General features: G+C 48.4%; 8 protein-coding genes across 8 annotated transcripts; 3 read left to right on the forward strand and 5 right to left on the reverse strand.

Annotated features, from left to right (window-relative positions):
- Positions 1–3,020: 3,020 nt before the first annotated feature.
- On the forward strand, positions 3,021–3,761 carry BT62DRAFT_975029 (uncharacterized protein; the record flags this gene model as incomplete). Its single annotated transcript, XM_043189178.1, has 2 exons — positions 3,021–3,191; positions 3,256–3,761. Coding segments are annotated over exons 1-2 (507 nt in total). The 5' UTR covers positions 3,021–3,190.
- Positions 3,762–3,965: 204 nt separating this feature from the next.
- Positions 3,966–4,355, forward strand: BT62DRAFT_1080289 (uncharacterized protein; the record flags this gene model as incomplete). Its single annotated transcript, XM_043179570.1, has 2 exons — positions 3,966–4,164; positions 4,221–4,355. Exons 1-2 carry the CDS (start codon positions 4,024–4,026, stop codon positions 4,353–4,355), a joined length of 276 nt encoding a protein of 91 aa, XP_043034593.1. The 5' UTR covers positions 3,966–4,023.
- Positions 4,348–5,442, reverse strand: BT62DRAFT_997316 (uncharacterized protein). The gene is made up of 2 exons (XM_043190643.1): positions 4,529–5,442; positions 4,348–4,428 (listed from the first exon to the last, which is right to left on the reverse strand). The coding sequence occupies exon 1, from the start codon at positions 5,203–5,205 to the stop codon at positions 4,702–4,704; it is 504 nt and encodes a 167-aa protein (XP_043034594.1). The 5' UTR covers positions 5,206–5,442; the 3' UTR covers positions 4,348–4,428; positions 4,529–4,701.
- An 85-nt stretch (positions 5,443–5,527) lies between these two features.
- BT62DRAFT_937336 (uncharacterized protein) lies at positions 5,528–6,727 on the reverse strand. The gene has a single exon (XM_043187298.1). It carries the CDS (start codon positions 6,338–6,340, stop codon positions 5,867–5,869), a length of 474 nt encoding a protein of 157 aa, XP_043034595.1. The 5' UTR covers positions 6,341–6,727; the 3' UTR covers positions 5,528–5,866.
- A 959-nt stretch (positions 6,728–7,686) lies between these two features.
- Positions 7,687–10,218, forward strand: BT62DRAFT_937338 (cytochrome P450). The gene is made up of 14 exons (XM_043187299.1): positions 7,687–7,865; positions 7,913–8,033; positions 8,082–8,232; positions 8,281–8,367; positions 8,412–8,526; positions 8,578–8,750; positions 8,802–8,997; positions 9,052–9,088; positions 9,137–9,249; positions 9,297–9,363; positions 9,417–9,526; positions 9,576–9,600; positions 9,650–9,748; positions 9,800–10,218. The coding sequence occupies exons 1-14, from the start codon at positions 7,746–7,748 to the stop codon at positions 10,000–10,002; spliced, it is 1,617 nt and encodes a 538-aa protein (XP_043034596.1). The 5' UTR covers positions 7,687–7,745; the 3' UTR covers positions 10,003–10,218.
- A 176-nt stretch (positions 10,219–10,394) lies between these two features.
- BT62DRAFT_937340 (hexose transporter) lies at positions 10,395–13,407 on the reverse strand. Its single transcript, XM_043187300.1, has 14 exons — positions 12,844–13,407; positions 12,758–12,790; positions 12,582–12,708; positions 12,369–12,520; positions 12,289–12,320; positions 12,142–12,241; positions 11,885–12,085; positions 11,768–11,832; positions 11,542–11,711; positions 11,259–11,485; positions 11,063–11,202; positions 10,981–11,003; positions 10,882–10,930; positions 10,395–10,821 (listed from the first exon to the last, which is right to left on the reverse strand). The coding sequence occupies exons 1-14, from the start codon at positions 12,927–12,929 to the stop codon at positions 10,661–10,663; spliced, it is 1,566 nt and encodes a 521-aa protein (XP_043034597.1). The 5' UTR covers positions 12,930–13,407; the 3' UTR covers positions 10,395–10,660.
- A 312-nt stretch (positions 13,408–13,719) lies between these two features.
- BT62DRAFT_937341 (uncharacterized protein) lies at positions 13,720–16,067 on the reverse strand. Its single transcript, XM_043187301.1, has 17 exons — positions 15,708–16,067; positions 15,584–15,650; positions 15,472–15,531; positions 15,374–15,414; positions 15,302–15,317; positions 15,226–15,245; positions 15,115–15,178; positions 14,997–15,062; positions 14,881–14,944; positions 14,780–14,820; positions 14,687–14,729; positions 14,541–14,631; positions 14,394–14,484; positions 14,283–14,334; positions 14,121–14,229; positions 14,005–14,060; positions 13,720–13,958 (listed from the first exon to the last, which is right to left on the reverse strand). The coding sequence occupies exons 1-17, from the start codon at positions 15,743–15,745 to the stop codon at positions 13,879–13,881; spliced, it is 999 nt and encodes a 332-aa protein (XP_043034598.1). The 5' UTR covers positions 15,746–16,067; the 3' UTR covers positions 13,720–13,878.
- A 2,615-nt stretch (positions 16,068–18,682) lies between these two features.
- BT62DRAFT_923521 (uncharacterized protein) lies at positions 18,683–20,204 on the reverse strand (the record flags this gene model as incomplete). Its single annotated transcript, XM_043184526.1, has 6 exons — positions 18,683–18,726; positions 18,747–18,989; positions 19,383–19,507; positions 19,572–19,672; positions 19,895–20,008; positions 20,040–20,204. 6 exons carry the CDS (start codon positions 20,202–20,204, stop codon positions 18,683–18,685), a joined length of 792 nt encoding a protein of 263 aa, XP_043034599.1.
- Positions 20,205–21,697: the final 1,493 nt, after the last annotated feature.

The raw sequence follows: 21,697 nt of genomic DNA on the forward strand, positions 1-21,697 counted from the left end.
ATTGGACCGTTACGTCCTCGCGATGATAGAGGCCGTGGTGGATCGTGAACTTGTTAATGACTAATTCGAAGTCCTGCCTAGACTAATGATCTTGTCCTCAACAATTTACCACCATGTAGATGTCCGACACTCAGCTGGAGAGATTCTTCACCAATGACCGCGAACCTGTTCTCGTTATTTCTGACCCTGCTTTGCATCTTTTTCGTTTCCAGAATAGTACGATTTCGGCGCAATCTGAAGGTTTATCATTGCGTTTTTTTCTACGACACTCTGGGGCCTAGCGTGAGAAATACCAGGCAGCAAAGTAGATTCCAGGATTTTAGACCTATATTTCACCGTTTGAGGCTTCCTAGAGCTTTTTTCCGAATGTTGTGGTGGAAACTTACATTGGGCGAGGTGATTTGATTGTAAGTTTCTATGCAGTATTCCTGACTGGAAATTAACGCGCTTCTGGTGTATAAGGCTGGCGAGAATGCGTCGATTGTCCCATGGCTATTCGGTGATTTGTACATCTACACTTTCAATCTGGATGTAGCATGACAAGTCGTGTCGGGCGGTCACAGAACAGATTTCCACAAGGGGGAGTTTGAGTTAGAGCATTTACAGTGAGTCAAATAGTCCTTCACGTCGATATTCATCCATATCAACAGACTCCAGGGAATGAACCCGTCCGCAGCTGATGGAGACATCATTAGGTTCTGGATTTTTGGTCAAAGTAAACAAAGGCTTCAGAAATATCGCTGAGCTGAAGGAAGCCGGGGAAGAAGGAAGACTTGTCAGTGGATGCCAGCCAGGAAAGAGATGAGGGAAAGGAGAAGAAAACTACAATGGCAGACTCTTTGTAGGGTAAGGAGAGAAGATAATCGGAGCGACAAGAATGTTCGGCATTCCCCGGTCGTGCAAACGATCACGTGCTCCCAACACGTTTACTTCAAGTTTGCCACTACTACTTTGCTCCACTGTTGCTCTACGCGACCTTAAAAGCACGATAAAATGGCTGTTGCGTTCTTCCTTGACCTCCTGCTCTCTTTGTACCCAAATCGATTTTATTGTGGCGATATTATGGCGAACAACGATTCAAATTCTTCGAGAGACGCGAATTATCGCTCTGGTCCCCTCCATTCCAGAGACAAAGATTCCGCTGCTAAAAGAGTCTGTATCTGAACAAATACGCTCCTCTCTACAGAGTACTCCACTCAGTAATCATGCCCTAACTGTGAATCCCACAGCCAACGCGGATCATCTTATGGCAGATTTTGAACGGTACATCCTAGAAGATCTCAGAAACCGAGTTTTCACGTCCACCGAGCAATTTTTGACTAATATTCTCCATCTTCCTCACGACTGGCGAACCAACGACGAGATAAAATCCCAAATTGAGGCCCTCAAAAACGACACTGCATTCAAGAATGATATCAACGCCTACACCGAATTATGCAATGAGAGTAATCCTGGGCAGAAGACCTTCTACCATCCTCACAGCATGATGTTCAACAGCGCATTCGACGTTCTAGGTGCTGACTCTTGCCTGGGCATCTATCGACAAGACGGTTGACGGCAGCTTAATAGAGATCATCCCCGATACTTTGGGCGTTCTTCGTACAATGTTCAACAGTTCCGGAAACGCGATTGATAACATGAAGAACCATAGCCCAGAGTATAAATTTTCATGGGCACAAACACTGGATTGGCAGGAATTCAAGCCCCAGGAGTAACTACATCGACAAAAGGACCGATGCTATGTACAGGGCCCTGACAGCCAGTAAGTACTATCCCTTTTCTACTGGTTCTTCTCGCCGATACCTATATTCAGTGGGCGAGGATCCTAAACCGTCGACGGTCATTTACGTGGGGTCCTCAACGACTTTGACTTGTCCGCCTACCGACATGAGACTGGTCCTTCATCGTGTCAGCGTACCGGTACTCTACCCTACATAGCGTTCGAACTCCTCATCAGTGACGAAAATGGACAACCACCAAAGCACCTCTACCGACACGATATAGAGTCTATCTTCTACATCATTCTCCTCCTCTATTATCGTTACAAAGTTGCCGCTGCTGCAAACTCTCATCTAAATCTCAAAGCTACTTTGATTCCAGGTACAGGTGCGCATTGAACCCTCCTTTGGCTCTTGCCAAGGTAAATGAAAAGCAGTACACCTGAAAGCTGGTGTTTGAGCACAAGAATTCGCAGGTACACCCCGGCACTATGGAAGGTTCTATTATTTTGATAGCGGGTGACAGGCCTCACCGTCCGGTAAATACACTGGAAATTACGAGAACTTGGCGATGGTTTTTTGAAGATAAAAACGGAGGACATGAACATCACCACGATTTCAGCTTCAGCTGTTTCTGTGCAGCGCAAGCATCGACATATCATGGGGCCAGCATTTAATAACCAGCTGTATCTGATGTGTTTACTTACAAAAGGCGGCGTGATACTTCGCCCTCTCCCTTGTCCCCCACCAAACGACACCCAGTCGCCTCTCTCACCCAACCGTAACTACTGCTCACAAGTCAGTCCTTTATTTTTCGCTATCTTTCCGTACTTACACTATCGTTTTCCTCTCTCTTCTTTCTGTGATTACTAGGGATCCTCCCCTACAACAACAAGTGTGTGGCTTCCTCACCAGTAGGGCCGGCAAGACCAAGTCCTCGGACGTCATGCCAGAACGACACCGGGGATCCTTGCGAGGCGTTCAGAGGGTGAGAGGTCTCGTTCTCTTTTCTTTTTGCTTCTGCTTACGCGACGTCTTCTCCTTCCGTCACGCTCCTTTGTTTTTGGGCTATTTATCGGTATCGACGAATGCTTTGACTAGTAGATTTGTTATTGTTATTTAGGTCTGTTTCGTTTCCTTCATCTCTCCCATTACATGACTAACGGCTTCAACATAACACTTGTTTATCCACAGTGGTACGTTGTGTTAAATATCCGCGATCTCTTAACTTATATGTAATACGGGTAGCTATAGGCCTGCTGGCAATTAATAGCGACAATTCCTTAGGTAAATAGCCGTTGTTGATCCTATAAAATTCTCAGATGTGGACAGGTCCTCGGAGTAACAAAGTCGTCCTCCTTAATTCAGAGGCCAGACACCCAGGATCTCGGACCTCCACGTCCCGACACCGCTAAAAGGACGTGTTTGCCCACACTCTCTCTTGTGCCTCACCAAACACAAGATCTATCACCAGTGCGTTTCCTTTTCGGTCTTTCACTGCCTTCCCGTACTAACGTTTGTTTGCCCTTTTTTTCAGTGGACCCATCTAAGCTCGCCAATGCCTTCGAGCCCATGGACGAGGACGCGGAGCTGCAGTCCTCCCGTATGCCCCGGTTCGTAGTGACCGAGGCTCTATCTGAGGTCTACTACAAGGGCTTGCCCTCTGAACCGCGCCTCATCGCTACAACCAATCCCAGCCCCTTCGAAGATCCAGCTGGCTCCGAGGCTTACTCTGTCCTCAAAGAGCTTAGGCAGGTGGGTGACCACCCCATCGCCAGTGCTTGGAGCCACGGTTTGGGCAACCGCATTTTCGATGGCCTGAACACGATGTCCGTGAAATGGAATAGTATCGAAGTGCTTCGCATTGTCAAAGTTGGTGAGTCCTCCGGCCCAGCCATCGTCTGGATTGGCGTCGACTTCGGGGCGCTCACCTTCGAGGAGGGCAGCGACCTCGCCTTCACTTGCCATGCGTTCATCAACCGTTGCGGTTTTCGCGACTTTTATGTAGAAATCAGGGAGTCTCGCGTTCTGAGACAAGTTTGATCCCGTCCTGTCCCTTTGTCTAACCTAACTTTTGTCGCTCGCTACCCATACACCATGACACTTGGCATGCCGATGTAGAGGATTCGGCCACCCTACACTGCAGCAAAGACCACCCGCACAAAATTGGTATATTGTCCTTGTCTTGTTTACATGGTCATTACCTTCGTCCTCCTTACTCTGTATACGTCATTCTATTATTGCCACCCACATAATAAATTGATCTGGAGTCCCTGGAGGACTATCTGGCTTCGATATTCCAGACATGTATGAAGATGAAAGCCTGTGCTACGCTTTCTACACATGGTGTTTGGCACATCCCATTGCATTGTTCTCTTTTGCGCTGGTCAACATTCTATGGCGTGGCATGAACAACTGCTACATGTCTCAGGAATTGGACTACACGGTAAGCAACAATAGTTACAGAATAATAAACCTACGTTCACACCGACACTATTTCAGCTATTTCCGTCCGCACTGCCACCTCTGCACACAGGCCTGATTGATCATAGAGCCTGTGTGCCTGCATTGGCTGGCGGCTTCATCGACGCTGTCAGCATTCTGGAACAGGTCTACGTGAGACACGGTTGTTCGTGATGTAATAGTCTTGCAAGAGGAGTCAAGGCGCGTCGTTGAACCAGCCCTTTGAGCTCCCCATGAGTAGCCCAACCTGAGACTACCTTTAGCAACGCGTCTCCTTCGCCGAATGACGTCATGTGCATGCCCAAGCAAGACATTCGAACATATCAGACATTCTCTAGTAGGCTTACCGCAATAATGCTATAAGCATGTATCTTGGGAGACTTGATGAACCGAAATCCGAGGCCGAAAGCATTCTCCAGCTCTCTACTGCATACGTCTGCACCTGAAGTTGTTGTGGCGCCCACCACGCTGCCTGGCTCAGACCCAAGTCCCGGCTCATGGCTGCTGCCCCTGCCCACGCTCATACCATCCCACCCAGCGCTGAGAAGTTGGCGTACTCATTGTGTAGAGGCAGACCATAGGCATTGATATCAACGCTGGAGCTCTGGGTGGAGGTCGGGATTGGGACAGAGATCCGTGTTGTGAGAGCGGGATTCGGAGCAATGGAAGTGTTGGGGGCGAACGCTCGATTTGTTGTAGGGCGGCTGGCTGGCTGGTCCATGGAGAGAGCGAGTCCCTGAGGAAGAGAAGGATATCCTAACTCCATCACGAGACTGGGGGCGTACTGCAGAGCTGAATGAGGGGGGGGGATAGCGTGGAGCTGGATAGGGAGGGACGTATGCTGCAAACAGTCGAGAAGGGTCGAGTCACTGCGAGAGGCCGTAGTCGAGGCTGGAAGCAGAGTTTTGCATGACGGCGGAGTCGTCGCTGAGAGCAGGACTCCGGGTGGGACTCCACGTGAGGCCGCCATCGGAGTCGAAGGCATCGACGTGAGCATAGGACCAAGAAGTGGCGTAGCCAACATGCGACAACATGCTGAGCAGTTTCGTCTGCAGCGGCTCGTTCAGCACCGCGTTCAGCACGTCGTACTGGATGAAGGCGTTGAGGTAGGCGTCCTGGAAAACCTTCGAGTGGGAGTTGTGACGCATAATCTGGTCGCACATGGCGTCGGACGCATAGCCGTTAACCGTGTTGCCCACATTTCTCCGCCAGTCCTTAGGGCCGATGCGCTTCTCATAGCCCATGTCGAGCGACTGGTTGCCTATATAGTCGTGAAGGGTACGGTATAGAAGAGAGGCACCACTGGAACACGGGCCGCTTCAGCCGCTCCTTCTTCCACCGGAGGGGTGTGCACGCAACCGGACTACAGTTTCTGGCTCCGAAGACGGCCTCGACGCTGGTCAGGGTCGGGGAATCGAAGGCGTCGTCCAGGATCGCAATGCTGACGACAAGAGTGACGAGGCAGAAGATCAGCCTTTTGGTCGGCGTGAAGAAGATGGTCCTGCAAGACGGGATTAGTCTTCGAGGTTCTCACGGCTTCGGCTTGTTCTCGGCGCCTTTATGGTGAATGAACTTGATCGACATGGTCAAAGTGTCTAGTCCCGTTTCCGGGTGGCGGACTACCATTAACTGGATATCTTCATAGCAGAGAGCCTTAGGGCAGCTACGATGGGTCGTCTTGCGTTCTAGCAACCTCGTGAGCTCCTTGGCGTATGCATCGTCTTCCGGGGGTTTCTGGAGTAACGACAGGATGGCTTTAGAGCTGAAGAGCTCCTCCCAGGATCCGTCCCAAGGTTTCTTCTTGTCGCCATCGACAACCTCAGGATGAGATAGCAAGCTGCGACGTTGAGCCTCTGGCGTTCGCTAGGGAAGACGCGGTGGTCATAGGCGATGTTGAAGGATAGGAGCGCTAGCAGGTCGCCAGAGTCGGTGACAGTCTTTCTGTGCACGTTGGGTGCCTGGAGGCCAAAATTGTGGATCAAGACGTTGTTGTGGGACTGGACAAGGCGTGAGTAGACTGTTTCCTTAGTGGTCAATTTTCGTCTCCGAGGCTGTTTCTCATTTTGCGTCTCGGCGAACTGTTTAACGAACTGGGTGGCACAGTGGTCGAGGCCGTAGCCCAGGACTGGCTGAGCGAGGGTTTGTCGAGCTGCGGGCATGTGCTGGAGGAAAACGAAGGAGAAGGTAGTGGTATAAGCACACGACGTCAGGTAGGTTGCTGGGGAGGAAGGAGCCTCGGAAGAAGGGGATAGATGGGAGGGACAACCAGGCCAGGGAGATGCCTTTATACGGCATGATTGTAGTTGACGATTCTGAGGCTGAGTTGGGAGATCTCAACTCCAAGTCACCTTTTGCGCTATCGTTACTCTGGCAGTGTCAACGTGGTAGAGTGCATTGCCCGATGACTGAGCCACGGTGGTCGAGGCGGCGTAGAATTGAGTCCGGTCGCGGTCGCAGTCGAAACGCGTCTCACAAACATGTCCCAGACTCAGTGTGGAATCCGCTTAACTTTCTTAAGTTATGAATTGGTGTGGAGTCAAACACGGATGACTTATTATGAGATGCTGGCTCTTGATCAGTGGACTACGAACGTACAAGAAGCTCTTCCGACCATACAGAAGATAAACCTCAAGGTAGTACAGAACGGTAGTTGCATGCCAGTAGTACCACGTATGCTTATGCAACTCCATTAGTTTGCCCTGTCCGTCATTGCTGTCTACGGCTTTGGCTTCTCATTCGGCTTCGAACGAATCAGAGGCGTTTACAAATACAATTTTAAGGTCTTCGAGTGTGGATTGGGAAGAAGTTCACTACGATTGAGGTTGTGTGCTTCTTGATCTTCTCCGTGACTGGATGGTCAAACCTATGCTCAGGGAAGGTGAGACAAAAGCGGCGTGTTCAAATAGGGTATTGTATGCCACAATTGTAATAACTCTAGGTGTCTGGGAAGTACCTCTTACTCTCGCACGAAGACGTTGATGGGGAGAGAGGTATGTCTACTTGCTACAGTGAAGGGTTGATATCGGCTTCGCGTTCCGTTTTCGGTCTGTTGTCCTCTGGATCCTAGGCGCTCTCGTGCACATGGATTTATTTCCTTCAAATTCTTCCCGATCAATATTCACAACGTCGTCTAGTAATAGCATTTGGCATGGTCAGTACTGCGCAGTTCTTATTTAGAATGTTTGGCATTTCTTTCCTATGGCACTACATTACGCTGAAACCTCCCGACAGCCTGTGTTTGGATTTCTGAAGATTTAAATAAGAACTCCTTTTCTCACGAACAAAGCTCTGCAAAGCATTAATTTGCGGTCGCGGTCACAACAAATACCTCTTTGCATCAACGTCATGATGTGGCTGACAATTTCTCATGCGTGCAGAGAGACCATCAGTTCTCAGCGGGGCTCGTGGCTGATCTCTACGTTCCCTGAGCTCTCGGGATATCCGACGGTAGGCTGTTATATTTATTAGTGACATCCGGGCCGTGTTTGGAAATTGCTTCCGTACTCAGGGTTCAAGTGGGTAATCACAGGGTAGTGCCCTCGTTTCCCCATTACCGCCATTGTGATGGACTCCAGCTCAGTGTTATTTCTCTTTGGTGCGCAACCGAAATGGATCACAGTCCTATGGGCCGTGGTCTGTGTTGCGGTCATCTCCAGAGTACTGCAGTTTCGACATAAACTCCAGGTTGTTATCATGCTCCACGAGACGACTACACGCTCACCGGCTCTCAGGCCGCAAATAATCTTCCAGGCTACAGGCCAGTATTTTATCCCTTGGGACCCCCGGGGGCTTTCTTCTCTTCGACGCGATGGTACAATGGTATTGACCTACATTGGGCGAGGCGTTTCCAGAGTAAAGTCCAACACGAGATTCCCTGAGTGGATACTAATCCTTGTGTAGTGTACAGGAGCGGCGAGAATGTGTCGGTAGTTCCCTGGTTTGGAGGTCCTCCTGCGATTTATACTTCCAATCTGGATGTGACACGCCAGGTTGCGTCGGGGGGTCACAAGTCGGATTTCATCAAGCCTCAGGAGGCTAGCAGAATTCTACTGTGAGTCCAATGACAAGTATCTCGCTTATTCAATTAACGTTAATGTAGAGGATGGGGTATGAATTTAGTCGCAGCTGATGGGGAAGTATGGCGCCGACATCGTCGAATCATGGGTCCTGCATTTAACAATGACTTGTATGTCGTACATTCGTGTCTCTCGATTTGCTCATCCTTTCAAGGTACAAGCTGGTCTGGAATAAAACACAGAAAATCTACTACGAAATGCTGGCTGCTGACCAATGGGCTAACAAGCATGAAGTTTCAGTGCCAGCAATACAGAGGATTACGTTCAAGGTGCTCCACCATGCTGATGTATATACTTCCACTGATCTAATCTTTTCTCAGCTCGCCTTGTCTGTGATCGCTATGTGCGGCTTCGGCATCTCATTTGATTGGAAGGAGCCTTCGAGATCCGAAAACGGCACCATGTCCATACAAGAAGCATTTAGGATAATATCAGATACCGGAACTTTTGCGGTCTTTGCTCCCAAGTGGGTCAAGCGTCTTCCATTAAAATAGTATGCTTTTCCTCGTCGGTGTACGCTGCAGATACTAACATTGAACTTCAGTATTCGGGATTCTACTATGGCGCATGAACAGCTGTCGCAATTCATGAAAGACGAGGTAGTACGACGACGCGCGCAAATCGCCAACGGAGAGATTGATTTCGAGGCGGACAATTTGGAAACACGCACGATTTTCAATTTGCTTGTGAAAGCCAGCGAAGAGGAAGGAGGAAAATACTCGTTAGATGATGAAGAATTGGTAGAATTCAGCTGTTCACTTTCGTGATTGAAACCTAGTTCTGATTTCAGACAGATTGGAAATGTCTTCATCATGCTATTTGCTGGACACGGTATGCATTTTAAAAACACTGGGATAGATAATATTGAAGGCGTATCAGAAACCACCGCACAGACACTGGCAACAACGCTGGGATTTCTGGCCATTCATGATGACATTCAAGATGAAGTCTATGAGCAGATCAAGTCCGTCTTGTCTGATCACACGGACCCTGTGAGAATAACATTTTCAGCATCGGCTATTTCTTACCTTGTTCGTAGACATTTGATGACTACCCGAAGCTTGACAAAGTCCTGGCGGTCTTCTACGAGGCGACTCGAATGATTCGTCAGTGTGCTTGTTTAGCCACACAGTATCTTATCTTCACCTATATACTACAGCCCCAGGGCACCTCATGATCCGAGAAGCTACAAAGGATACAGTCATTCAAGTGCCAAGACCAATGGGCGATGAGGGGACAATTTCCATGCCAATACCCAAGGGTTTCCGTGTAGGTTCAGTCGCTTTGGTGCATCTACTTGTACTCATCTTTTTCATAGATCATAGTTGATATGGTTGGCGTCCGTAGGTGACGTCCCTTCTGTACTGGACACTCTGCTTATGTTGTCTCAAGAGTACAATCCTCGGTATTTTGACGAGCCCGAAAAGTTCAAGCCTTCTAGGTGGCACGGTATTTCTAATGAATCTGAAGCATTCACCGCCTTTAGTGTCGGTAAGGATCTCTCCTTTTAGATTAGAGTTCAAAACCCTCATGAAAATTCAGGTCCGCGGGCATGCCTTGGGAGGAAGGTAGCTACCACCGAGGCAGTGTGTTTCTTGACGCTGCTTCTCCGAGAGTGGTCAGTCAAGCCTATTCTTAGGGAAGGCGAGTCGAAGCAGGCCTGGAAGGACAGAGTATTGGATGGGGTGATGATGATAACCTTGGGTGTTAAGGATGTCCCTGTGACATTCGTCCGACGACATTGATCATGTAACAACACGTTTTCGTATCGTTCCGTTCTAACTCACTGATGTCTGGTTCGGTCTAATTTCAAACTTTCACTTTGTTGGGATTTTGCCGGAAAGTTCTAGAAAGGGCAATCCGGCATCATGCCGAGAGTTGTAGTAAATTCTAGATATAAGCCTGGAGAGTACAAATACAGGCTCTGTAGGAGCTGTAGAATAACAAGTTCATACCATCTGGCCTTACCAGCCTGGAGTCTACCCTGCGCATCACCCAGGATTTCCAACACACTTCAAACTACGGTCCCGGAAGAAAAGGAAATTTTATTCTGATCACTGTCCCTGAGAAGGAAACAAACCAGCGTCCGTACTACTTGTGGAATACCTGCCTAATTCACCATACTACGGCACCGAACGCACGGTCACGTCCCCGGCAAGGTACGGCTTCTCAGCACTAGCAGACGCACCTGTGCAAGTTGAATGTCATTACAACTGTCTCCATCCCTAGCACCGACTTGTTAAGTGGAACAGCGAGATATCAACGTCATGCATAATTTACGTGTACATAGGTAGATGAGGTTCAATGCAAAAAGCGTCACAGATATTTACTAACCGTATCTCCCTCATGGCATTATACGTCCCAACCAATGTTGTGGAATCCAATGAGTAATGATTATCCATTTTAGATCTTCTCCGACAACTCTGCAGCGTGCACCGAAGAATTAGATCCTTTCTCGTCATCCTCTTTGATACCGGCAGCGTGGGCAAGTTGTTCTTTGGCGTCGTCTCCGTCGAAAATAACTGCAGTCTCCTCGAGAGTAAGACCCTTGGTCTCGACGACGTCTGTGCAAAAAGTGTCAGAGCTGACAATCATTCTTGGTTTTTCAAGGGGAAAGCGCTCACAGAAGTAAAGAAAAACGCATTCGAATGCAATCCAACACACGTAGACAATCTGTAACCCTGTCAACCGTGAAAGAAGGTGGAATGTACCCGATCACGTACGTAGTATTTCCAGCCAATGTTGTCTGCCAAAAAAAAAATCAGCTCATTTGGGTACAATCATGTAATAAATAGAAGCACGTACCCAATGCGATTGGATTCACGTACTGGTTAAAAATCAGGGCCACTGAAATGGTGAAATTGAACACGTTGAAGCCCTTGGCGCGGATAGGGTAAGGAAGGATTTCGACTGTGTAGGCTACAATCAGAGGCGTGAATGCAAGACTGAGCGATAAGTCAGAAGCTGTAGTATCAAGGTGACTGATAGAGACATCGCTTACTCGTAGGCCGCGTAAAACAAGAAAATGAAAGCAATGAGGGCATTGGCAGCCGATTTGGTTCCCATCTCGCTGTGCACCGCGAAGCAGATCGTCTGGGCGCTGAAGAAGAGGAACATGCCCACTGCAGACATCATGAACAACAGGCGTCGACCAAGCCTGTCGACGAAACCTGATGCGAGCAATGCCCAAGCCAAGTTCCAGATTTGGAGAATACCATTGATCAAGAGCTGTAAAGAAGACGGGCATCGACACCCGTATCCTAAGCGTGAAGTGAACGGCTTACCTGGATTGTTGGATCTGTGATATTGATGTCGTCCAGAATCCTGTTCAAGTAGTACGACGCCAAACCGTTACCAGACCACTGCGAGAAGAATGCAATGGCGATGATGATTCTCATACGCCTGCGATTTCCGGGCTTAGAAATCAATGATTTCCATCCGACGTTGGCGGTCACTAAAATAGAACTCAATGGTAAGCGGCATACAGTAACCGAACATGCGGGAACGCACCGGTACGATCCAATTCAATGGCAGCCTTAATTTCCTCGAACTCATGCTTCACCAGTGGGTCCTCGCTACAGTTTGGTCATAAAATATTGATGTCCAAGGAAATATCGTCACACATACGCGTTTCCGTTTGCGTGATAATAAGCCAAGACCTTTAGCGCTTGCTCTTCACGGCCCTTACTGACGAGCCAACGCGGAGACTCAGGGACGAACCAAATGAGAGCGACCTGGAAAACGGAAGGGAGGGCCTGAAGAGCTGACGGAATTCTCCATGCCCAGGTGTTGTTGATCTTGAAAGAACCGAAGGTTGTCCAGGCGGCACTGCAAGAACGACGTAAGTGGGAAAGACACCCGAACAGATCGCCTGCTTTACATACATAATAGATCCCAGATACCAGAGGGAGTTGTATGTCGACGTGAGAGGTGCACGATAAGACGGATATGATATCTCGGTAACCAGCATGGGAGCCGAGTTTGCTGTTCAAGGATAAGTCACTTCGTATTTTGCGGTATGACCTGCGTACCAGCAAAGGTCACACCAAAACCAATCAGGAATCTAGAAAGGTCGTAAAGGTCGATCTATACGAAGACAGTATGGTCATACCGAGCACCAATGAACATCCCAACGGACTGAGAAGCCGTCTGAATAGTTGTGGCAATAATCATGATAACAGCACCCATGAGAATAGTATATCTCCGTCCAATGCCATCCGAAAAATATGGGGCAAAGGGATATGCGGCAAGACTCCCAATATTCTATAATAGTGGAACAAATTTTAGCGAATATTCGAAATGCAATGCAATGCCTTATTCGCACCTGAATGGCGTTCAGAAGGCCAAGCTTCCCGCCCCTTGGCTTGTGAAAATAGTCAGACCATTGGGTGAGCGATTGTAATCCATTCATCATGCTTCCATCGTATCCGTTCGTAGAAGACGTGATGAGCCTAGTACAACCGTCGGTCATCGAACTTCGAATAGAAAGGGAAGGCTTACAGCAAACAGATCCAGAAGTTGAGAACGATGAGCCTTGCAATACGAATTATCCAGCCCGAGGTCCACCAATAGTAAAACCACCGTACCTTCGGTTGTTATACCATTTCCTGTTAGGGTCAATGAGGCGACTGTAACCGGTCGACCCAGTGTTCGCAACAGCACCTACAGCCATTGCTTCGTCACGAAGTTGAAGGTGTCAAAGCACAGAAGATCACTTAAAAGAATCGTGCGAGTTTTATAGTGCCCACGAGGCAGGTCCTTCCCATGGATAAAGGCAGCTGATTGGTGAAGTTTCGCCAGAGGTACGCCGCAGCTTGAAGAACTGAGTCTAGTACGGGAGGTCCAACTTGATGCACTGTCGTATTGGCTCCGACCAAGAAGAGAATGGAAGTCGCTTTACTTAACAGCAGAGGCTGCGCTTTACGACATACCTTGTCAGATAGTCCAGGGAAGGAGCCGTATTTCTCGAAATTTGGCCGCCTTGGCTACGACTTGGAGCTACAGCGTCACTCGCCTGGTTTCTGCCAGAAAAGAGTACTGGCAGGTACGAGATTTCTCCAGACTGTCCGTCGAGACCGCGCGCTGATGTCAAAGTGAACCCAAGCCTACTCCAAGCCTCATGACATTCTGTGACTCCATGTTTCCAGGATCAGTGAGACTACATTTTGATGCTCTCCGAATAACCTCCGCATCAAAGATGGTTCCGGGCCGCCATTGGCCGTGATAGCCGATGTGTTTTTCTTTCTCGTGATTCATCTACATGCTATAGACCCAAGAGATATGGGGAAGTGTGTGTCCATTGAAATTCTCGGGAGAAGCAAGATCTGGTGCCGCACCAGCGAGGACGATAATAATTGATCAAAATTGAATGATGAACACACGAGTCGAAATTGATCCAGTCTCACCGCCTGTTAAAACTCACCGATTGAATATATACGGACCTCCACGACGGATCATAGGAAGGTGCTTCAGATAGGTATGATCTAGTATAGTCACATCTTGTGCAGGTCTATCTATTATTGGTACATGAGGGCCGGTAGGCGGCATCGCAAAATCGAAAAAAAAAAATCTGAGTCCAGTGTAAAGTGTAGCTGGGTCTAAAACGAATGGTATATTGTCTTCTAAACTGTGGAAATTTTTATGACCTCGCCGTTCGAGGAATGTGTCGATGCTGCTTCCTGTACTTTACGATGTTCCATTTCTGTGACGTGTGTTAAGTTGAGCCTTAAGAGGTATATGAAGCGTACCATATTCATCGGGATGTTCAGCATGCGTGTAGATCTGAGTAGTGATTTGAATGCCACTGCGAGTCGATGGGACGCCTCAGAATTAAACGCTCTCAGTGAGAAGAAAATATACGTACACTCCAGCACCAGTAGGCTTGCTCCCACTGACACTCTCCGATGTTACCTCTCCTCTTTCCTCATTATAAACATTGATACCGGTAGAACGAGCGACCTTGATGAGCAGTCCTGGATTGCAATGTGGTCATAATCACCGTTAAGGAACACTGAACTCTACTCACGAGACATCGACATTTCGATTTGTAGCTTGACAATGTATACCACCGGGTGGAACTAAGTACAACAGTCCCGTTCATTTCGGCAAATAGACTCCGTGTGATAGAATAGCTCACCTGACAGTAGACGAATTGATTCCTGAGAGCAGTGACGCCCAGAAGCAGAATGTCCATGCCGATAGAGATAACAATTATGTACTGATTGAAGCTGTGGTAATAATAGAGTGAGCAAGTAGAGCGACTCGTGAGCGCTGGGGGACATACCGCATGACCTTATCATACTTCTTTAGACCGTGCTGGATGAGCCGTGTCTTTACTTTCCAAATGAACAGAAGATTAAGGAACAAGTCCAAAACTGCGATGTCACTATTAATAGTCGGCGACATTGACGTCGTGGCATTGCAACATACGAAGGTACACAGATTTCTCGAATCGATCATACCAATGGTTCAGCTGAAGTGATTGTCAGTGGAAGACACACAGTACAGCGTCGTGAAACAGACCCAGATGTACGTCGAGTTGATTTGGAGATGCGCCGGGATCCCTGTTTGAGCATAGGTGAGGTCCAGATGTTTTCATCTCCATAGATATCAGCTCTACTTACAAATGCAAGCCGTGGATATCGATATCGCGGTCACTATGGCGGCCACAGAAGCCTTGAGAATGAACTAGGGACGGCTGAATTTCATAGGAAGCTCCTGAACGGTTAATGTAACATACCCTTTGCCTTGGCTGCGAGTACAAGATGCAAAGTCGATTTACGATAATCAGCATCAGGCACTGAACCTGGTTTTAAGGTTTTAGAGGAGGCCGAGCATCGGCCGCAGTAGAGACTTACTTGACAGATCCAACAGAGGATGACTGTGAGAAAGACACCGAGACCGGGGGGAAAAATCTTTGCGCTGTAGAAGATAAGTACCTCATTACGATGTCCCATGTTATGACTTACAGATAACCCCACGAAACGATCTGCAGAAAATTGTTGAGGATGAACGGTACTGCATCCGACTCATTGGGATACGTACACAAAAACCAAGGTCCCTAGTTACACTGAAATGAGGATACCATAGATCCAGAAAAGAAACGGAGTCACTGACGCAAGGATTTCCACCCAAATCATGACGATGTACCCGGAGAACTAAAGAGCGTGAGCTGAGTATAATCTCAAGGTAGTAAGAAATGCAAGGGTGCTCACTCTTCTTGCTCTCCTCGTCTCCAGAATGGCGCACCAAGTGACATTGACGGCAAATCCAAACTATGGAAACGTTCGGACGCGTAATAAAGATGGATGACGTGGAACGACGTACGAAAAAGCCAAAGACGATGGATCCCAGGGTTAAATCTCCTTTAGTGACTTCCAGTTCCTCAAAGCTACGAGTCAGAAATGTTCATACATGCTGAGCATGTACATCGTCCATCATAAAGTTGACGTACGGATACTGGGTTTTGAAACCGACGTCAATAGACATGACGAAAGAAAGGAATAGCCAAGCGAGGGGGGGAAGAGGACAGGGCTGAGGTCTGACCAGGAAGATTGCCGCGTATCTTATATAGACCTGCGGGGACGATCAGAACCTCCTAAGAACTCTTCGCTTCTTAGCAAAGGAGTCTATTTGTCAAAGGGAGATTTTCGTTGATGCCGTGCGATACAACTTGCGAACTCGGGCACCGCTAGTCCCTATGATAACGATTTGGATTTATCGACTGGGTACCGGGAGGAGGAAAGCAAGAAAAACGACGCTATGGTAGTTAAACGAGATAACAACGGCTCATCGGATATATGTCGGGCTCCCGTCATTTTACCTAGTATGAGCGATCTAAGCGATCATGTAGCGGACGGAACGCTTCGATCAATCCCCGCCTGCGCTAGAAAGGGAACCCGTAGTATACCCTATGAATCAGATCCCCATTTTCCAGAAATTTTGGAGATTTTATCTGAATTATGACACCTAGGTTATGACTAAAATTTGGGGTCGGTCCCCCGACACACTTCCCTATGCGGCCCACCCTTATGCCGAAGGTGCGGAAGTCTCAAACTTTGCTTAAAATTCCAATTATTTGTCCGAATTCGTAGCTGGGTTCAGTTGGCTAGGTCCAAATGTCCGTCTCTTTGACCTGAGTTCGAAATTAGATTTCACGGAGATCTGTACTGGATCCATATGGTTATACCCCGGGGTCCTTCTGGGCAGCGTGGCTCAAAGGAAAGAAAGGAGTTCTGATGGGTTCGGGAGGAATCTAAATCGAAAATTTCAACTTGATTTTCAAGTTGGAAGATTCTGTGAACGTGCACACGGTGAAATTGAAATCGGGCGGGGGTCGCAGTGCGGAGCTTTCCGGATGAGGGTATCCCGCTGGTCCCGATATCTGCCCACGATATTTGCTTCCGCGGGCATTCACTCTCTGATAGGTTGCCCATTACTTTTACCTTCTTTTCTACTAAGAACTCCGGCTCAGGGGTGACAATTTTGATATCAATCACTAGCAAATGCTCCGGATTGGCAAAACGCTGTGCTGATACTATTGTAGCCTCTAACAATATCAACATGTAAATGTGCAGGGGTCCCCATTTCCAAAAGTCGGACGATCTGGGCTTAGATCGGATGGAATTTAAAGCTGAGTGAATTGTGCTTCCGGGTCATTAAGGTGGTCTACGTTATCTTGACTCTGGAAGCCTCTGTTTAGCCTGTTGTAAGTAAACGTAACGATAATGTTCAATTGTAGTACAATACACTCTGGATCGCAAGACTGGATGAAAATTATACCTCTGACATAGCCGGTCGCATCGCTCCAAGCAACCACCCATAAATCTTGAGCCAGGTGCGAGGAAAGTATTCAGGTGCTTGTTGCCCTGTTCGTGTTAACAAGGACCGCTTCAGTGGAAAGGAATGACTCAAGTCAAATTTAGGTAGACATCTAACATGTTCCAACTTGTACCGCATGTAGGATGATCAAAAATGCTCCAAAGGAGTGCGCTGAATAGAGGCGGCGGTAAATTAAGGACCGTAGGATGGGCTCAAACCCCTGTCCTACAAAGACACATAAGAATTGCGAATAGAAAGCTATAGAAAGTACGATTCGGCCATCAATGATAGGCCAATATCAATATCACTCTGAAACCGCTGAAATGATATAGTAATCATCGGTATCTTCTCACCGTCGCAAGAGATATAGAGTCAGTTGGGAGGAGGACTAGAGTCGAAGCTGTCTTAGACTTGAGTACCTCTGTCAGAATGGTGATTCCGCGCCAGAAAGATATGGTCGCTCTATGGGATACCGTTATCAAAAAGAACCCATCTATGGCTAAAAGTCCGGCGAAAGTCCAGTAGCGACGACAGCTGCCTCCGCAGAGGTATTAAACCATCGGTGGATAGCTTAGTGAAGAGACAAATCACCTTATGATATCAAAATGGCGGGATGTGACCTGAGAGGACCCTTAAGTAACAGCATGCATGTAGCGGAGAACCTCCGTTATAGGTATTGATGACCCAAATATACGAAATCCTAGCGATTAAAGGTTAGAGGACGAAGATACAGCTCCGGAACACACCAGAAAATCATTTACCCTGAATTTCATAACGGACGAACCTGAGGGATCAGCTTCCTTGACTCCGACGCTAGAAAACGCTATCTGACGGTATGATTAGGAGCAGCCTTCTAGATTTGTGCCAGAAGAACACAAGAAGACTTCAACTCACCCTAAAGAACTACGTTCCTGCTCATCGTCTCTGAGGTTTCGGATTTGGGCGCCACTGCGGTTCCAGGGGTATGTTCTGATACGTTGGTAATGTGCGCACGCACGCATTGGTTGGCCGAGAGATGACAGAACTTGGCTGGGGGGTAAGGGGGGGATTGTGAGGAAGAGAAAAGAATCCAATGAGACACATAATCAAGTTCGCACGAGAGTTACGGGAACGGTGCTGTGACTTGGAAGCGCGATGTTATGCCTAGCCACATTTTCGCTGGGAGGGGGGACTGACATTCGGGCGTGCATACGCTTAAGCCTTGGTTTATTTAAACTGTCTGATTAAATGTTATTGCGTATGGGTTTGTGGGGAAATTGGACATTCCAAAACGAATCCGCTGCCATCAAATATTATTTGGAACAGCGCAGTTTCATAAATTCCGTTTGGCCCATATTGGAAGGTACGCGAAGTGGAGATAATGAGTTCTTCGGGTATATAGCGTGCAGGCGGCACAAGGCGCAATAGGTCTGGACAGTGCAGCAGATGCCATTAACTGGAAGCCCTAGGCGTTGGACCCATCATAGACTGAACAGCATGATGAAAACACGAGATGATCCTGCGCTCGACGAACACAGCCGAAGATACCTGGTTCTTGAAACAGCACGGACAAGAGTACACCCACCGCGCGCCAATGATCTGCCATTTATTCAATCTATAGGCAGACTAAACAGGTTGCATGGCGAGGTAACCAGGGTTCGGTAGACAGTCTTCAATTATTGACACATACCGTAGGCAAATTGAAAGATGCATGGGTACAAGGAAGGATCATCGTGAGCCTCGTGAGGCCTCGGAAGATCAGATTGCTGTTGGCGAATGCCGGCCTTCGACTGTTGAGTAATGATGTTATTAGGAGGGGTTGTTAGTAGCTTTTTCTGTGATGTATTCACAAGGACAGACGTATTGAATACATTCTGCGTAGCCGCCGCGTTCCAGCTTTCGGCGTCGATGCCTTGATCGATCTCCATTCGAGCTTTCGGGTCGGAAGTATGCGGGATACATATTGAATGTGGAAATCCGCGGGTGCTTTGCGGCGGTCCGGTTGACTCGTTAAGAATCACAGACAGACAATAGAGGATCAGAACATGAAGAGACCGTGGTCCAATACATGAGAACAATGACCACGAGGCCTAATCGAGTACGGTTAGAGCGTCAGTACTAAATTTGACCACAGAAGCCGCGGCATGTGTGGGAAATATGCGTCATGAAATAGGAAACCTTGGTATTCAATATTCCTCTTCGCTTAAGCTGTTTACGCTGACGCAGAAGCGAGGGGATGCGTCTGATACGGCGATGACGCCATTTGAATATAATTACGTAATTGATGCTGAATAATAGGAAAGGACAAATCAAGAGTGGAACCGACCGACGGCGACAATGAAAGCTATGTGAATCCTAATTTTGAATTCTCTTCTCCCCATCATACGGTTACCGCCGCAGTTCTGTACGTTGAGCTCGCTGTTCCCGACGGTGAGGGTCCACCTTTCCTCGCTGTGATAAGTGTATGATCAGAATTGGCTGATGCAGTTACAGAGCCAATCCGGTATCCCGTCACTTTCTGCACTTATCTTCTTCTGAACCATCCTTTTTCGTGTTCGTCTCGGCTGTCAGTATCGCGATATAGTTGTACGATGGAGGATCCGCCGCGAGTTCAGCCTGTAGTTTCGATGAGAGCGGGTACACAGGTGCGTGACGCTGTTGTTTTTCCGCGTTTTATGGTCTGACGACCTTGACAGTCGAGGACGAGTAAATTAGTACAGAAATTGTCGAATCTTCGCAGCAGAATCCGTCTTTCAAGTGTGCGCAAGGGCAGCGTCGATCTTGCACTCGAAGGGCCATACAGGCAGTCGACTTCAGTGGGTGCCCGGATGGCCAAACCTTATATGTCCCAGCCCATCCTCGCGATGCCCAATCCTTACAATATACAGCAGCGTCGAGGCGCTGATGAATCACCTTCACCGTCTCCCTCCAGTTCTCATACTGGAACCGAGCCTTGCAGTGCCCCGGTTCCGCCAAAACGTACTCGCCATTCAGTATCGACTGCAGTAGTTACTGGTACCAACACGGGTGTTGTTTTTACTGGCAAAGGTATTACCTTCGATGGCTTATCCAGCCAAAATCTGTATTCAGCAACCAACGCCACCAACAAGCATACTTCAGGTCTGCCTATTGAGCATAGCAGAACCATGGAGGGGGCATCATTGTTACCACCCAGAGATATCCACTTACTCAATCATGGGCCGCTGTCGACGTCGGACACGACTGGGAAATTGGCATCGTTAACGGTGGTTCCCGCCGCGCAAGCAAGTCTCAACGCTTCCAGTGAAGCGGTCGTCCATCGTCCAAACATTCCTTTTATATTGACCTCATCGCCTGGCTTGTCGTTGCCAAAGGCAGCTCCCCATGACCATGAAGAGAGTCTTTCCTTTGCCAGCACGTCGACCAACTCGTTTCACACACCGCCAAGCCACTCTCATTCATTACATGGCGGATCTTCATCATGTCTTCCAACAACATCCATTGCCTTGTCGACGCAGACGATGTCAACCTCACGACCTTCATCCAGAGGCAACAATTCATTAGGTGGTCCATCGATCTTGATACACGACACCAACGCAATGCCAGATTCTAGCACTTCGCCTACTGATGCACTTACTCTCCGCGAGGGGGAGGCAAACACTTACTCGGTATCTCAACCATCAATGCCAGTGTCTGGCCTGCTCCTGGCTCCTGCATCATCCCCTTTGACGCGATCTGTCTTCAATGGATCGTCGAATTTGGATAGTGGAGAATTGGCGTCCTTCGTTTTCCCACCGCCAAAAAACCATAATCCTTTGGCTGGAATAGAAAATACTTTGCCGTTGACGCCACCTGTTTCCTCTTCTCCAAGACTTTCGACCCCCTCCCTGTACGGGACGACGCCTACGCGTCGAACACCTCCCTCTCTTCCAATGCCTTTACGCCGCTTCAGTATGACCCTTCCTGAGGGTGCAGGTTCTGCGAGACTATCGCCCTCGTTGATCACGCGACATCCCCCCATGCCGATCCTCAATTTACCGACACTGCCCCCTTCCTCCACTTCATCCAATGCCGCTGCGCTTAACTCTAATGCTAACAAGCCACATCAAAAACTCAGAAGTATGCCAGCCTTGCCCAGGCAGGGCACGAATATTGACGAAGATGAAGATGATGAGGAAGACGACGACGGTGAAGATACCGAGAATGGCGACGATTTTGTTGAGGCAAGTGACGGTGGAGACGATGACGATGATAGGACAGCGGAAGACGGTCCTAGAGCAGATTCATCAGCACTAGCTTCGTCGTCACGACAGTATGCGAGAGCTCAAGCTTTACCACCTTCGTTGCATCTTCCGATCGACTTGGCTCGCCTAGATCTTTCATTCCTTGATAACGCACCACGCTCCCCTGATCTGAAAGGGAAGGGTAAACAAAAGGAAGATTCCGACCTTGCTTCTGCCACGCCTACCGCGTCCAAAGGAAAAGGCCTTCCTACCCCTCGAGAACAACCCTTCTCGAACGACTACTTTTCTGTTGCGACACCCTCTGGTCCAGCATCGAAGACCCCCAGTGCTGCCGCATTCTCTCCGGTACGTACACCCCGCTTGGAAGACGGTATGCAGACTCCGGGATCACCACGCCGTCATATGGTTGATGGTAGAC

Source organism: Guyanagaster necrorhizus, assembly GCF_019112545.1.
Source record: "Guyanagaster necrorhizus MCA 3950 unplaced genomic scaffold BT62scaffold_41, whole genome shotgun sequence".
In the NCBI taxonomy this organism is placed as follows: domain Eukaryota; kingdom Fungi; phylum Basidiomycota; class Agaricomycetes; order Agaricales; family Physalacriaceae; genus Guyanagaster; species Guyanagaster necrorhizus.

Bases quoted from the DNA above. Each gene is read 5' to 3' on its own strand.
- BT62DRAFT_937336 (XM_043187298.1), bottom strand. From the start codon at position 6,340: ATGCCCGCAGCTCGACAAACCCTCGCTCAGCCAGTCCTGGGCTACGGC.
- BT62DRAFT_997316 (XM_043190643.1), bottom strand. From the start codon at position 5,205: ATGTTGGCTACGCCACTTCTTGGTCCTATGCTCACGTCGATGCCTTCG.
- BT62DRAFT_937340 (XM_043187300.1), bottom strand. From the start codon at position 12,929: ATGGCTGTAGGTGCTGTTGCGAACACTGGGTCGACCGGTTACAGTCGC. The intron at 12,709-12,757 runs GTAAGCCTTCCC...CGGTTGTACTAG, and splicing joins AACTTCTGGATCTGTTTGCT to GCTCATCACGTCTTCTACGA. The intron at 11,004-11,062 runs GTACGTGCTTCT...TTTTTTTGGCAG, and splicing joins CGTGAATCCAATCGCATTGG to ACAACATTGGCTGGAAATAC.
- BT62DRAFT_937338 (XM_043187299.1), top strand. From the start codon at position 7,746: ATGGACTCCAGCTCAGTGTTATTTCTCTTTGGTGCGCAACCGAAATGG. The intron at 8,527-8,577 runs GTGCTCCACCAT...ATCTTTTCTCAG, and splicing joins TACAGAGGATTACGTTCAAG to CTCGCCTTGTCTGTGATCGC. The intron at 9,527-9,575 runs GTAGGTTCAGTC...TCTTTTTCATAG, and splicing joins CAATACCCAAGGGTTTCCGT to ATCATAGTTGATATGGTTGG.
- BT62DRAFT_937341 (XM_043187301.1), bottom strand. From the start codon at position 15,745: ATGTCTATTGACGTCGGTTTCAAAACCCAGTATCCGTA. The intron at 15,532-15,583 runs GTACGTCGTTCC...ACGTTTCCATAG, and splicing joins CCATCGTCTTTGGCTTTTTC to TTTGGATTTGCCGTCAATGT. The intron at 14,230-14,282 runs GTGAGTAGAGTT...ATTGCAATCCAG, and splicing joins AATCGAAATGTCGATGTCTC to GACTGCTCATCAAGGTCGCT.